We start from the raw sequence: 15,323 nt of genomic DNA on the forward strand, positions 1-15,323 counted from the left end.
TACCAACGTAGAAATCTTCGTGGGCTCATGCACAACAACTTTGCTAAACATTATATGATGAAATGAATAGTTTACAATTCTATAAAAGCCAAGTCAAAAACATATATATATTTGTATATGTACATACAAATAAATGATAGGAAATTGGTGTATATTCATAAATAATCGTTAAATTTTAACTATTGTAAAATAACCTCTTCGGCTCCTCGTAGAGAGTACATGGTTTTTAACTAATCAAGGCAAAAGGCTCTACAGATTTCGTGAGAAGTGATTACATATATGGAAATCTCTTGTGTATATAGATAGTAAAATTAATATATTATATAAATACATACATCTCAAGATTAACTGTTTATAAACTGTTTAAGTGGGTTAATAATGAAAAATAAAAAATTAGGTCTTTGCTCACAGAAAATATTTTTTATCCAAAATATTAATATTTTATAAATACATTCAGTTTCATTTTCTCTATATACTCACACCTAGCTTTCAGAGCACTGTCTCGATATTTATAATTTGCTGAGTATTATTTATACTGCAGCTAATAAAAACTTTGCTACAAAATAAAAAAAGTGTAAGATTTTCAAAAATTTAGATATAACAGTATTTAAAATAAAAATAAACTAACATTTTTAACTCCCCGCGAAATAAATGACCTGTGTCATTTGTTTTTGCTTCAAAATTACTTAACCTCGTCGAGTCGTTCTTAATTCAGGGGCCGGATTAAAAGTGTATCGGAAAACTGTTAAAAAACGGCGTCGAGTCGATTGGATACTTGTATAACGCTTGCAGTATCACTTATAAAATTTATTGACTATGTTTTTTGATCTCAAGCGACTTGTTCAAATAAATCGGTTAAGATCAAAAACAATAGTAGTATTCGCTTTTGATTTAGCAATGGTATCGCCATTTTGTTACGCAATCTTCATCATAGGTAACTTACTTGATTTCAAGGTCAAAAGTAGGTAATTAAGTTAACAATCCTATATAGTAATGTTGCTTCCTATATATTTATGTTGCTACGCAATCTTCTTTATAGATGACTTACTTGATTTCAAAGTGAAAAGTAGGTAATTAAGTCAACAATCCTATATAGTTATGTTGCTTCCCGGGATTCGAATCCACGACCTACGATCGCAAGTTATTCCTCTACCGCTAGCCTATCACTGCTTAAACCTATTGTTCTTGTACGTACTGGTCATTGTCTGACCTAATGATTATACCGATGCTATATAAGATTAATTAGACAATGATATTCCACTAATTAAATGAAGACAAATTGCTATCTCGACTTAATCTATAATAACTGTTATGTTGCATTATTAAGTTAATCTTAAGCTTGACTTGAACATAATGCCATAGAATAAAATCTATTGCGGTCAATGTAAACAAAACTAATACATGTAGTAGCTAAAAACAATAAGAAATAATTATACCATATGTTGCACAACTCAGGAAATTTGGAGATAAATATACAACACCGAATCGCAGCTGGCTGGCTAAAGTGGCGGGAAGTAACTGGCGTTACCTGTGATCGAGGGATGCCAGTGAAACTTAAAGGCTTGATATATAAGAGCATGATAAGACCTGTTCTGACCTATGGGAGTGAATCATGGGCTATGACACAAAGCCATATCCGTTTAGTCCAAGTCGCCGAAATAAAAATGCTTCGGTGAATGTGCGGAGTAACGAGGCTTGGTAAAATACGCAACGAGTACGTTCGCGGTAGCTTCAGGGTACGTGACATCGCCGATAAGCTACAAGAGAGTCGGCTTAGATGGTACGGACACGTAAAGAGGAGATCTGAATACATCGGGAATGTCGCTATAGATCTAAACATTTCGCCGTCCAGAGGAAGAAGAACACCGAAACCAGATGGGCAGATACCATATCGAAAAACATGACTGCCTACAAAGTTTCCGGGAACGACGTGTTTAATCGCGCGAGGTGGAGAAAGAAGATAAGTAAAGCAGACCTCATGATCAGGTGGGAATAATAATGCTTAGGAGAGAGAGATGTTATATTACATAAATAAGATAGAGGAACGAGAGGCCTCAAAAAGCGGGAACCATAAAAAGCAAAAAAAAAAACCTTATGCGGTATTCATTGCAATGCTTTCTGTTTAGCGTTTATCACTTTCTGTTGATGTTGACGTTGATAGCTTTACGGGCTGTCACTGCTTCGTCGTAATGAGTTAGCGGAAACAGAGTGGTTCGCGATACTTTAACCATTGTTTAGTATTTCTGTCGATAATCATTACTATTTTTTTTGGAATTTGCGTGTAATACTATTTTTCTAATCTTTGCCTTTGACGTTTCATTGCCTCATATTACTTGCAGATTGGGACTAAAGTTTCAGATGCATGCTACAGAATTCTTAAAGTTAGGATTAAAATAAAACTAAATTAGAAATTATAACTATACATAACAAACATTTGCTAAAGAAAATTATACACAAACGTTAAAAGATTAATTGCACAGTACTTAGTGATATTTCTATAACACATTAAAAATTTTCATTTTTGTAAATTGAAATAAAACTTAATTCAGCCACAAATCAAATAAAAAAATATACTCAAAAGTTATTATCATTACCATACACAAATATAAATAAGTTCCAATCGATAAGACGGCAGCAATATTGTGATGCTCAATGAACTTTTAAAAGATATGGAACAAAAACTGAAGGCTAAACTCTGTACCCAACTACTTAAGTAAAAACTGCTCATATTAATAAAAATTCTCAAACAAAGAACTTATCGATTTATGTGAACAATATTCAAAAGTTTTAGTGGAATGAGACCCTCTCAGTGTCATACTAGGTACATTTACCCAAAGTAGTGATGAAGAACAGCCTTTATAAAGAAATATAAGTAAAACCAGGAAACATGTGCGACTCAGAGCTTGTATTATGAATTAATAAAATGTCCTTTGAGTTCTGACGTATTCAATAAGCCTATTATTGACCTTACAAATGACGAATCCTTTGTTATTTGTTAATCATTATTGCAAATTTAATTCTCAAATATATGAGTAATAATTAATATGTCTCTAATATGAAAAAGGATTGCATATTGCCTTATGTAATAAAGCACAATAAAAATACTTGCGACAATAGTTTATTTGAGCTACACACTTAAAATAATGAAACATTTGAGTCCTTGACAAATAAATATTTCTGCAGCTGCTGACAACAATAACAGTGTTTTGTCAGAAGATGACTGTACTGACTAATGAAATGAAAGATAAAACCTGTTCAAATAAGAATAATGTATTAAATAAATTAATAATAGTGTTAGATAACTTCTTATACTTCCGTACTGGTCACCCAAGGCTAAATAGAAATATTAAATGAATAAAATAAACTCCGTGACATTGTATAAAAAACAACCATTGTTAATATATAGTGACAATCTAGTCTACATAAAGAAAGGATTTAATTACAAGTGTAGAAAGATTTCTCTGAAGTTTGTAATAAAACACCGTGTAAATTTCTAATAAACACATCCTTATTAGTTCTGCAGATACCAAAAATGTTAATGTACACAAATTTAATTCAATTTTATGTTATTTATCATGCCGCTAAAGTGGCGCCTTTTTATTCTTTTACGTAAACAAATTTATACCAAGGATTAAGTAGACTAAGGATTCATTGAATCTGCCTCTTGAGTATAAGCGACAAATCGTTAAAATATTAATATAACATAATAAGTAAAATAATACATAAATATAAAATTAAATAAGAAACAAACAGAAATTAAATATAAGATAACTTATCAAAGAATTTAAAAATAATAAACAATAATAATAGAAATAAAGTCGAAAATTAAGAATTGTGAAAGAAAGAAAAGAGTGTACAAGAAAATGTAAAGAATACATGATATACTAAAAGAACTTGTGAAGGAAGGCAGAAGAGAACAATAATAAAAAAAAAAAAAACAAAAAAATATATTTGAAACTAAAGATTCCACAGATTTAAGATGAGATTGAGAGGCCACCAAATAGGGCAATATATAAAAAAAATTGCTACTTTAGTATCATATAAATTACAAGCGTCCATCATAAATATTATAATGGAGAAGAAATATCTAATAATCATAATTACACTTCAGTAGTAATAATATTAATTTATACATTTTTTTAAGACACAGCTCAAGCTCTCAAAAATCAATATTGAAATCCAAAATATACAGGAAGTGGGTGAAAAAGGAAATTAAATTGGTAAGCTCCCTAATAATGGTTTTCAACGAATAAAACTACGCAAACAATCATCTAATGTATTTAGTTTATATTTTGATGCATTTTAATAAGATACATAAACGACACTGATGCCCGGTTAAACTTTGATAAAAATAGCGGTATGGGGCAAGTCGGACTCCAATTGAGTGCAGCCAGATACAGGACCGCTTCTCCCAAGCCCACAGTGACACCAACATCTATCCCTTAAACAAATGGAGTATCACATCTGTTAAATTCAAAAACACCAGGCGTTTTTTTTAAATTAAAACTAACTTTTTGACTAAGCATTGAATGAGATAAGATGAAATATTAAATATTGACAATTTTACTGTAATTAAACATAACTTAGCTAAAATAAGCTAAGATGATTTTAAACCATCCTAATGAAAGCTATTATTAAATCAATCGGGATACATACAGCTTATTACGTGACTTAAATAACTATAAAGTTTATAATTATAATAAAACATAATTATTCATGTCATACGAAAAATTCTAATGTTTTGATCCTTCCTTATCCTCCTAAAATTTTCTAATTTACAGCTGTACATATTTGCACAGACCTTTAAATAATAAATTTTCAAACAACTGCTTACGCAAATGACAAATTCAATGCAAAAACAGATAACGATTTATTTGATAGATTAAAGAATTTATAGAGATATACGTTATTCGTATTTGCTTTTCGATGTCACACTACCGAATTTTATTATTCGTGTCTGTTATTCGAGGAAGAACCATCGCGTCTCATTATGTTTGTACCTCTATTGCTCGTTATTATAAGTGCAAATGTATTCGTGCAAGTTAAGCCGGCAAGAATATTGGCAGTGTTTCCGACACCTTCAATAAGTCACCAAGTAGTTTTTCGTCCTCTCACGCAAGAATTAGCAAAACGTGGCCATGATGTTGTCGTTGTTACACCAGACCCAGCTTTTCCAAAAGGAAAAGCACCACCAAGATTAACCGAAATAGACGTTCATGACATTTCTTACAAGCATTGGAAGAAGTTTGTGACAGTTGCGGCTGAAAATAAAAATGACTTACTATTTCAAATCAAAACCGCACATTATTTGTTTTCCGATATATTTCAAAAACAACTAGAGATGAATGAATTTAAACAAATACTGACTAATGTAAGCATAACGTTTGATCTACTACTTATCGAAGCCTGTGTCACGCCTGCTTTATCTTTGTCTTACATTTATAATGTGCCAGTGATACAAGTGAGTTCGTTTGGTGGTTCAGTTCGTAACCACGACTTATTTGGTAATCCAAATCACCCTCTCTTTTATCCTTCTTCCCAACGACAAAAAATTTATGACCTTACCATATGGGACAAAATGTTCGAGTTCTATCTTTATTACATCAGAATACAGGAACTTTACAATGACGTGGAAGACAAGGCTAATGCAGATTTACCAAGAATTTTTGGTTCAAATATTCCGGACATCAACATATTGAAGGATAACGCGCACATGATGTTTTTAAATTACCATCCAATTTGGGATACCAACAGACCAGTGCCACCAAATGTAATTTACATGGGAGGACTACATCAAAAGCCGTACAAGGAATTGCCACACGTAAGTCAACTTGAACCTACATAGAGCATTAAAAATATTGTTTCACTATACTAATATTTATTACGATATTTTTAACAATTATTAAAACAATTATGTTTTTATTTCAGGACTTGACTTCATTTTTAAACCAATCACAAAATGGCGTTATTTATTTTAGTTTCGGGACGAACGTAGACCCTTCCTTGTTACCACCGGAAAAGATTATGACAATGATCAAAGTTTTCTCAAAGTTGCCTTACGATATTTTATGGAAATGGCATTCTAATGTATCATACAACATACCAGATAATGTGAGAATCAGAAAATGGTTTCCACAATCTGATTTACTTAGTAAGTAGGTTTTTCAATTGATGTTCATATATTAAGTTCCGGAAACGTTATTTATTTTTATAAATCTAAGGTATTGAATATTTTTAGGACATCCAAAAATCAAACTGTTTATTACACAGGGTGGATTGCAGTCAACGGATGAAGCAATTACGGCAGGAGTCCCCCTGATCGGAATACCTATGCTGGGCGACCAGTGGTTTAATGTAGAGAAATATGTTCACCATGGGATAGGACTCAAACTTGAGTTTGAAACGCTAACAGAAGAAAAACTTTCTAACGCTATTAAAACTGTTATTGGAAATGAAAGGTAATGTTTAATAATACTATTTACTTAACTTAGTATTAACTTATTGGTATTATGTTACACTTTTGGATGTTCCGAAAATTAGTATAGACGCTTTTATACGGCACACAGATCTGAGTATTTTTTAAAGATTTGAGACAATTGTACCTGTAATTTTTTATGATTATTGCGAATGTTAGTCGCAATGACACAGCAATTCAAGTCGTAGGAATCTTTTGATCATAAGAAATAAAAATATACTCTTCCCTGACTTTATTGTCGTTTCCTCGAGGACGTAATAGTAATTTTTCATGGTCAGTTACATTTCATTGTATAGTTAAGTTAGCTATTGTTACAAAACCTAAAGGTGAGCGAGCCTTACTTGATTGAATATTTTGAAACAGAAGCCTAGATAAAGAAAAGTGTTTCCAAAATCGAAGAGAAAATCACCGCCTCATTAGCGGAAAATTTTCTTAATAGACCCGATTTTGAATCACCATCTCATTTTAATTTTGTTGTTCATCAATTAAATTTGTTTTTAAAATTGTTTCAAGATTTCCAGGAAAAAAATCCGCAACAATTTTTTCGAAATTATCAACTGACATAAATCTAAATAATTACTGTTAAATATCTGATCGAGGTGTTTCAATCGTGACTTACTAATTATATTGGCTATTAATATCTCTAAATTGGACATTGGTTTATTTCTAATAAAGTTGACATTTTACAGTTTTAGACAAAACATAGTTCGGCTGAGATCGATAGTACACGACCAGCAACAGACGCCACTACAGCGCGCGGTGTGGTGGACGGAGCATGTACTTCGTCATTCCGGGGCCTCTCATCTACGCGCGCCCAACGCCAATCTTACGTGGACACAGTACTTCCAAGTGGAACTGCTCCTTGTCCTTCTTGCTTCTATGTTCTTTTCTGTTGGACTATTTATCGTCTTGGTGCGTTTTATATATTATTGCATAGTGAAAATAATGTTCCAGAACAGATGTTGTGACGAAAAATTAAAAATAACATGAAAGTATTAAAAAAAATTCTAATTTAAAGTTTTTGATTATACATTAACATAGAAAAGTTATCAAACCTAACAAACAGTACACTATAATAATCTATAATAATATATCTATAATAATATATCTATAATAATAAAAAGATCTATAATTTGCATAAAATTTGCCAATAAGATTACAAGCAAGAGTATAGAAGTTATTTTATTAGAAGCCGTCATCAACGCGAAAATTGAATGAAAGCATTCAATACTGGGTACAAACCTTCACCAGTGCCATGCAATGTGATTCATTGTTGCAATATTTAGTATTTTATCACGTATAATATTTTTATTAATAGCATATATTATTTAAATACAATACATATGTATTAGGACCTTTAATTAGTTCTCGCTGTTTTTTGAAAGATGGCGTTGCGGCACTTTGTGTCTGGAATTTCGTACGGTAACAAATCACCAAAATAGTGCTAAATGAATAACAAATCACCAAAATAGTGAAAATGTGTACTTTTGTGCCGAATAAAGTGTTTTTGCGGGGAATTTTATTGCACTGCTTTATTCAGAAAAAATCTGCAGCAGAAGCACACAGAATTCTCGTTGAGATATTTGAGAGATCGTTGAGATATTGAGATATATGATGACAATGCTTTGTCGAATACAACGTGCAGAGACTGGTTTAGGCGCTTCAAAAGTAATGATTTTGACCTTGAAGACAAAGAGCGTTCTGGAGCACCGGCAAAATTTGAAAACAAAAAATTGGAGGCATTGCTTGAAGAAGATCCATGTCAGACGTTAGTAGAGCTTGAGAAAACGTTACAAGTAGATGCGTCAACAGTTTCAAAACGTTTAAAAGCGTTAGGAATGATCCAAAAGCAACGACATTGAGTGCCGTATAAGTTGAAGCCGAGAGACGTAGAGCGACGTTTCTCATGTGTGAATTGTTGCTTCAACGACAAAAGAGAAAAGGTTTTCTGCACCGTATCGTCACTGGGGATAAAATGTGGATTCACTACGACAATCCAAAGCGAAAAAAAATCGTGGGGTATGCCGGGTCACGCATCAACATCGTCGCCTAAACCAAATATCCATGGTTCTAAGCTTCTTCTCTGCATTTGGTGGGATCAGCGGGGCGTATTTTATTATGAGCTGCTTAAACCTAATGAAACTATCAAGGGAGCTCGCTATCGACTTCAGTTGATGCGTTTGAGTCGCGCTCTGAAAGAAAAGCGGCCACTATACGAGCAGAGACACGGCAAAGTGATTTTATTACATGATAATGCTCGGCCACATGTGGTAAAACCAGTCAAAACTTACCTGGAAACACTTCAATGGGAAGTTCTACCCCACCCGCCGTATTCACCGGACATAGCCCCCTCCGATTACCACTTGTTTCTGTCGATGGCGCACGGTTTAAGCGGGCAGCGCTTCCATTTTTTTGAAGAAGCCGAAAAATGGCTTGATTCATGGATTGCCTCGAAAGATGAGTCATTTTTCTGACGGGGGATTCAATTGCTACCAGAGAGATGGGAGAAAGTGGTCTCTAATGATGGACAATAGTTTGAGTAATGTCATTGTAAGCATTGTATTTTAATTTATTTTTTTTTTTTGAAAAAAAAAAAAAAAAACAGCGAGAACTTATTCAAGGTCCTAATAGCAAAGATAAAATCTATATTTATAAAAATTATTAGACTAGTGTAGTATCTAAGCCCAAAAATAGAAATTAACTTTTCAAATTTAAAGGTTTTGTTTTTCACAACTAATTTTTTTTTACTAACAAGTCGTATTACTAATTAAAACATCAGTGCAATATAATCACATAATTAAAGTACCAAACACTTTAATAATATGATTATATATTCATGCATGCATGTAATTGAAAAGGATTGATGCTCAGAAAATTAATTTAAAATTATATTAAAAATTCTTAAAATATTATTAGTGTTAAATTTTGATTTATTACGCATCTAACCATGGATTTTGTTAACGTAATAGATGACAGAAACTTTGTTACAATAATTTGAATGTTATATTAACAACAGCAAAAAACTTATTACAATTTGAATACACATTGAACAATTGTTAAATTTTTCTTACCTTATTTCACATTATAACCCGGTAGGAGAGTCATTATTACGCAATAGGTGTTCGTATCGTTCATCATTACGATGCGCATTTGTTTTATATACAATTACCAAGAATACATAAATAAGAATAATCGACGCTATTTTACCATTTATCTATTATGTAACTCAACTACCGCTATTACATATTGAACGTAAATGTATAAAACATATAGCTGGTAGACGCGCCGTATATAGGTTCCCACTAGGTTTACCGATGGCATAATCAAGGTCTCAGGAAGTCGCTAATTACGAGCAGCGTATGACCGACCTGTCATCGTGACGATCTTTGTTCAAATAGAATATTAACCCATGCGAGAAATAATTAGCAATAGTGTTGTATAACAGAGTCACTAATAATCTTCACTTTAAAATAGAAATTATTAAATAAAGGATCGAAACTAAACCGCCTTTCTACAATTGTAAACCGAAAATAGAGTATATTATTATTTTATTAATACTAATAGAAATATTTTAAAACATAAAATTATGAAGATTATAACTAACGACTTTTTTTTTTCGAAAAAAATCATAATTTAAATAATTTACAATACCCGGCGATAAATATTGCACATCCACCTTTGGAAAGAGACAATCGGCTTATTTCGGCTTCGCAAAAATACAAAATACAAACAGTCCGGTATCTATTAAGAGCTGCTAAAACAAGTACCATTTGCTTATTTTGATAACTATTTTTATTATTTGTATATAATTTGTATAGTGTTACTCTGTACAATTATGACAAGAGTACAAGTCATAATCAAATTCAACCCCTCTGTAATGGCATAACTTAAAGGCGTACTTATAAAAAATGTCGTAAGGTCTCCAATTGCTTTTCATCTACGAATATACCACAATCAACATAGTCGGATTTAATTTTTGTGGTCACTTTCACAAAAGTCCTTAATCGATATAACTAATACTTAATAAGTTTTATTAATTTATTTATTTATATAATGAAATTGGTTCCATTTGAAAAATATCGTATATTTAAACAGCTTTCCTAAAAATCGCTGCCATCACATGACAGCTCTAAAGCGTGTTTTGGTTTAATGGTAATTATTATATAAAAGGTGTTATACTATGTATTGTTTAGCCTCTTTTTCTATCTCTATATTTACACACCTGAGTATTGTTTATCTTAACTCCGCTCTAGGAGGTAGTATTTTAATCTTAAAAAAATCGCTCGTAATAGACTAGCTTGTAGCTTCATAAGAATGCTCAAGTTTACCCAGAGAGCAATGGAGAGAGTTCGGTGCTTCGCTGCGAAATCACATAAGAAGTAGGAGAGGTCCGCAGAAAAACCAAGGTCGGTGACGTAGCTTGAAGAATTGCTTGTCTAAAGAAGCAGTTGGTATGGCACATCTCTAGTGCAACCGATAGCCATAGTGGCTTCATCAAATTTTTACATTATTAGAATGCTGCTTGTATATAAAGAGTAATATAACATAAGAGCGTTTGTGTAACTGTGCTTTAAGTCCTAAGTATTACTTTTTTAAGTTTTATATCAGACGTTATGTTATGTGTGATGTTACAGATGTTATTATGAACTAAGATATGAAAAACCATCCGAGGATTTCATATAAAGAAAGCTATGTAAAATGAACCAAAATTCGAACAACTTATTGTGTAGTTTAATACACTATCAAGTTTATAATTGAAAGACGAATTTTCATCTCACAATAATAAAATTGGACAGTAGTAGAACAGCGGCAGATGACTGAGAATTGCGATCGCGGGCACGATTCCCGGAGTACAGTCTTATATTTAATTCACACTTTAATACACTTAATTATATGGTATAGTTACTGCTCACAAACGAGTTTCCAAAGGATGGGCACCAGCAACCTCTACATACCATAATACCACACTGCGTACGCTAAGCCGCCTATCAAGTGTGGTGATGGAATGTCACTCATAGTTCGCGCCTATGGGACAAACCAAAGATGACGACAGAAAAAATTAAGATTTTTTTCTTCCACCAAAATTATATTTTCTCTATTCACTTTTAATTTTGCAGCTGTACACAATTCTTCAAATAATAAGTTAATATATAATATAATAAGTATAAAAAATCCAATTCAATATTACGTGTCAGTTAAATAATAGAACAAAGAATTTAAAGAGAGTTTTATTATTCGTGTTTGTTATTCGATGACAAACCATCGCATCTCATTATGTTTGTACCTCTATTGCTCGCTATTATAAGTGCAAATGTATTCGTGCAAGTTAAGCCTGCAAGAATATTGGCAATGTTTCCGACACCTTCAATGAGTCACCAAGTAGTTTTTCGTTCTCTCACGCAGGAATTAGCAAAACGTGGCCGTGGATGTTGTCGATGTTACATCAGATCCAACTTTTCTAAAAAGAAAAGCACCACGAAGATTAACCGAAATAAACATTCATGACATTTCTTACAAGCATTGGAAGAAGTTTGTGAGAGTTGCGGCTGAAAATAAAAATGACTTATTTATTCACATCAAAGTCGGACAGAATTTACTTGCGGAAATATTTGAGAAACAACTAGAGGTAAAAGAATTTAAGCAAATACTTAATAATTCAAGCATAACGTTTGATATACTACTTTTAGTAGCGGCCGCCTTATCTTTAGCCTACGTTTATAATGTGCCAGTGATACAAATAAGACCTTATTGATGGTTTGGATAAAAATTATGAATTAGTTGGAGTTCCAAACCATCCTCTTCTTTATTCTTCTTCCTTATGCCAAAAAAATTATGATCTTACAATATGATACAAAATATTCGAAATCTTTAATTATTACTATAGACAGGACGAACATTAACTTACCAAGAATTTTTGGTTCAAATATTCCGGACATCAACATATTGAAGGATAATGCGCATATGATGTTTTTAAATTACCATCCAATTTGGGATAACAACCGACCAGTGCCACCAAATTTAATTTATTTTGGAGGATTGCATCAAAAACCTTACAAGGAATTACCACAAGTGAGTTAAGTTACATTTGCATATTACATTAAAAATAACATTGCTTCAACACACAAATTTTACAATATTTTCAAGAACTACCAAACAAGTTCGTTTTGATTTCAGGAGTTATCTTAATTTTTAAAGCACTCGATGAATGGAATTATTTAATTTAGTTTTGGCACAAACGTCGACCCATCTTTGTTACCACCAGAAAAGATTAACACAATTATCAATGTTTTCTCTGAATTGCCTTAAGTTATATTATGGAAATGGCAATCTAATGTATCATATAACATTTCGGATAATGTGAGAATCAGAAAATGGTTTCCGCAATCAGATCTACTCAGTAAGTTTATTTCCAATTGTGTATGTATAAAAGTTTGTGTGCAAATGTAATTTATTGAATATTTTTAGGACATCCCAAAATCAAACTGTTTATCACACAGGGTGGATTGCAGTCAACAGATGAAGCAATAACGGCTGGAGTTCCGCTAATCGGAATACCAATGCTGGACGACCAGTATTTAAACGTAGAGAAGTACATTCACCATGGTATAGGAGTCGGACTTTGAAACTTTAACAGAAGAAAAACTTTCGAATGCGATTAAGACGGTTATTGGCAATGAAGGGTAATGTACCGAAATTACTGCTTTTATTAACTAATTGATGTGTTATTGAAGTGACATTTTCTCATAAAAAGAACTAAATTAATCTTGATTCATTTAGAAAACTTGCTGCAAGTTCCCCTGTGATTTGATTAATGTTATTACAAATACTACTCGCAAGGGCAATTGCGGTCTTAGAGAAGACCAATACGGCTAGAATCATAGTCCGCGATGAGAAAACATCTTCTTCTTTGAATGTTGCTTCGACGACAATTTTTTTTTCTATGGCCAGTCGCATTCCCGTTCACAGTAAAGTCACTTATTGCCGTCTCAGTCTCCTTCGGCTGTTTTAAATAGTACTCTAGATCAAAAAGGCGAGTTTTAAAAATCAATGAGAAAACTCACTGCTTCGTGGCTAAAACAAACCAGTAGTTTTGCAGCCGATTTTAAATAATCAACATATTTGCCCTTCGCTATCAGTGTATCTCGTTTATCAGCTAAAATATTTTTTTTAAAATAATCATACTTTCTCAGAAAAACTTGACGAATTAACTTTTCTTTCCATTCTATCAAAAGAATAAAATATAAATGATATAAAATATAAATTTGAGAAATCTGTTCAAGATGTCTCAATTAATAGTCAGTCATAAGTCGTTAGCTATAAGGACTTTTTTTACATTACTTTACATGTATTTTACAGTTTCCGACAAAACATAGTCCGGTTACGGATGATAGTACACGACCAGCAGCAGACGTCGCTGCAGCGTGCGGTGTGGTGGACAAAGTACGTACTGCAGCACTCTGGGTCTGGTCTCTCTCTCCGTCCACCTGCGAACCTTACGTGGGCGCAGTACTACCAAGTTGAACTGCTCCTTGTCTTACTTGCTTCTATGTGCATCTTGGTGCGTGTTATATTTTATTTCACAGTGGAAATAATACTCTAAAGCAGATGTAACAATAGAAAACTAAAAATAAATTGAAGAATTCTAGAAAATTCTATTAAAATTTCTACTCATACGAAAGCACACAAAAGTAGTGTTTTTTTTAAATAAATCATGGATTGTGTATTTTAACTTAAATTATAAGATTACAAATATTTATACAGGAAATTGCAACCTTAATGATCTTTCACAGTTTTTAATACTAATAGTTTTTTTCTATTAAATTCTAATTCGTCTAATTGTTTTCTATTAAAGCATAAAGGCTACTATTGTAATTAAAAATATAATAAAAAGTTTTGACAAATATATTTATAAATGTAAAGTCTATCATTACAAATTGTATTTTAAGTGTCAATAAATAAATTTAATTAAATATTCTATTGTACAAAACACACGAAGCAACGTCTTCCAGAATTAATGTACACGATGAATTATTTTTTCAAAGGCTTCATTTAGTTTTCAATTTCACCTTGAATAGATAAAAGATAAACAGCACGATCGTGAGATGCCATGCCGTAACAAGTGTAACAACCAAGAGATTGTAACCCCGGATTTCATCGAACTGAAACTCAACAATCTTCTTTAGACGCCCGCTGTTGAAACTTCGACAATGCTTTTGCACAATACCATAACTTCTACGGTGCTAAATTTGTGTCGTAATGACTTATTGTTAAAAAAAATAATGTTTTGTAATAATATTGCTACATAAAAAGCGGCCATATGTGAAAGTTCCCGCGGACGTGGTCACAACGCTCAACCGTTTGCTCGTCTCGCCCACTCGTCTCGCTCAAACGCACGGCGTGCACTATACGCGCTCTTGCTTGCGCCTTGGCAGGTAGCCAAGGCGCAGCGCATGCGCCCGCGGCCGTTGCAGTTCTCGGGGAGTCGGATTTGAACTAGGGAACGATACGCAATCGCTCGTAGGCGCATTATTCATTTTCCGGGCACAAATTATGTTAATTATTCAATAAACGTTTTTCCACATCACAGTTTGTTAATTACTATTGTAGACTGTGAAATTACTAGCAAAGTAACCACCTTTCTTCTTTTTTTCCTTTTATATTAAAGTTTTTATAAATCAAAAGTAATTTTAAACTTGTATAAATATTAAATTTTGTAGTATAAACGTAACACATATCGCCTTTGTTATCTCTGACGCGAATATTGAAACTTCTTGCGGACTAAAGTTACGGAGCCGCCTCGTTACGAACAAACAGTCATCTTCTGTCTTACAGTTACGCTTCGTACGTT

General features: G+C 32.7%; 1 protein-coding gene and 1 pseudogene across 1 annotated transcript; both read left to right on the forward strand.

Moving 5' to 3' along the window:
* The first annotated feature begins 4,990 nt into the window (after window positions 1-4,990).
* LOC137924492 (UDP-glucosyltransferase 2-like) lies at window positions 4,991-7,465 on the forward strand. The gene is made up of 4 exons (XM_068767878.1): window positions 4,991-5,821; window positions 5,929-6,151; window positions 6,239-6,458; window positions 7,165-7,465. Exons 1-4 carry the CDS (start codon window positions 4,991-4,993, stop codon window positions 7,463-7,465), a joined length of 1,575 nt encoding a protein of 524 aa, XP_068623979.1.
* A 1,031-nt stretch (window positions 7,466-8,496) lies between these two features.
* Window positions 8,497-14,658, forward strand: LOC137924493 (UDP-glucosyltransferase 2-like; annotated as a pseudogene).
* The last annotated feature ends 665 nt before the right edge of the window (window positions 14,659-15,323 follow it).

Source organism: Battus philenor, unplaced genomic scaffold, assembly GCF_028537555.1.
Source record: "Battus philenor isolate CCGP_79_NKW_IND1 unplaced genomic scaffold, ilBatPhil1.0.hap1 SCAF_24, whole genome shotgun sequence".
NCBI classification, from domain to species: Eukaryota; Metazoa; Arthropoda; class Insecta; order Lepidoptera; family Papilionidae; genus Battus; species Battus philenor.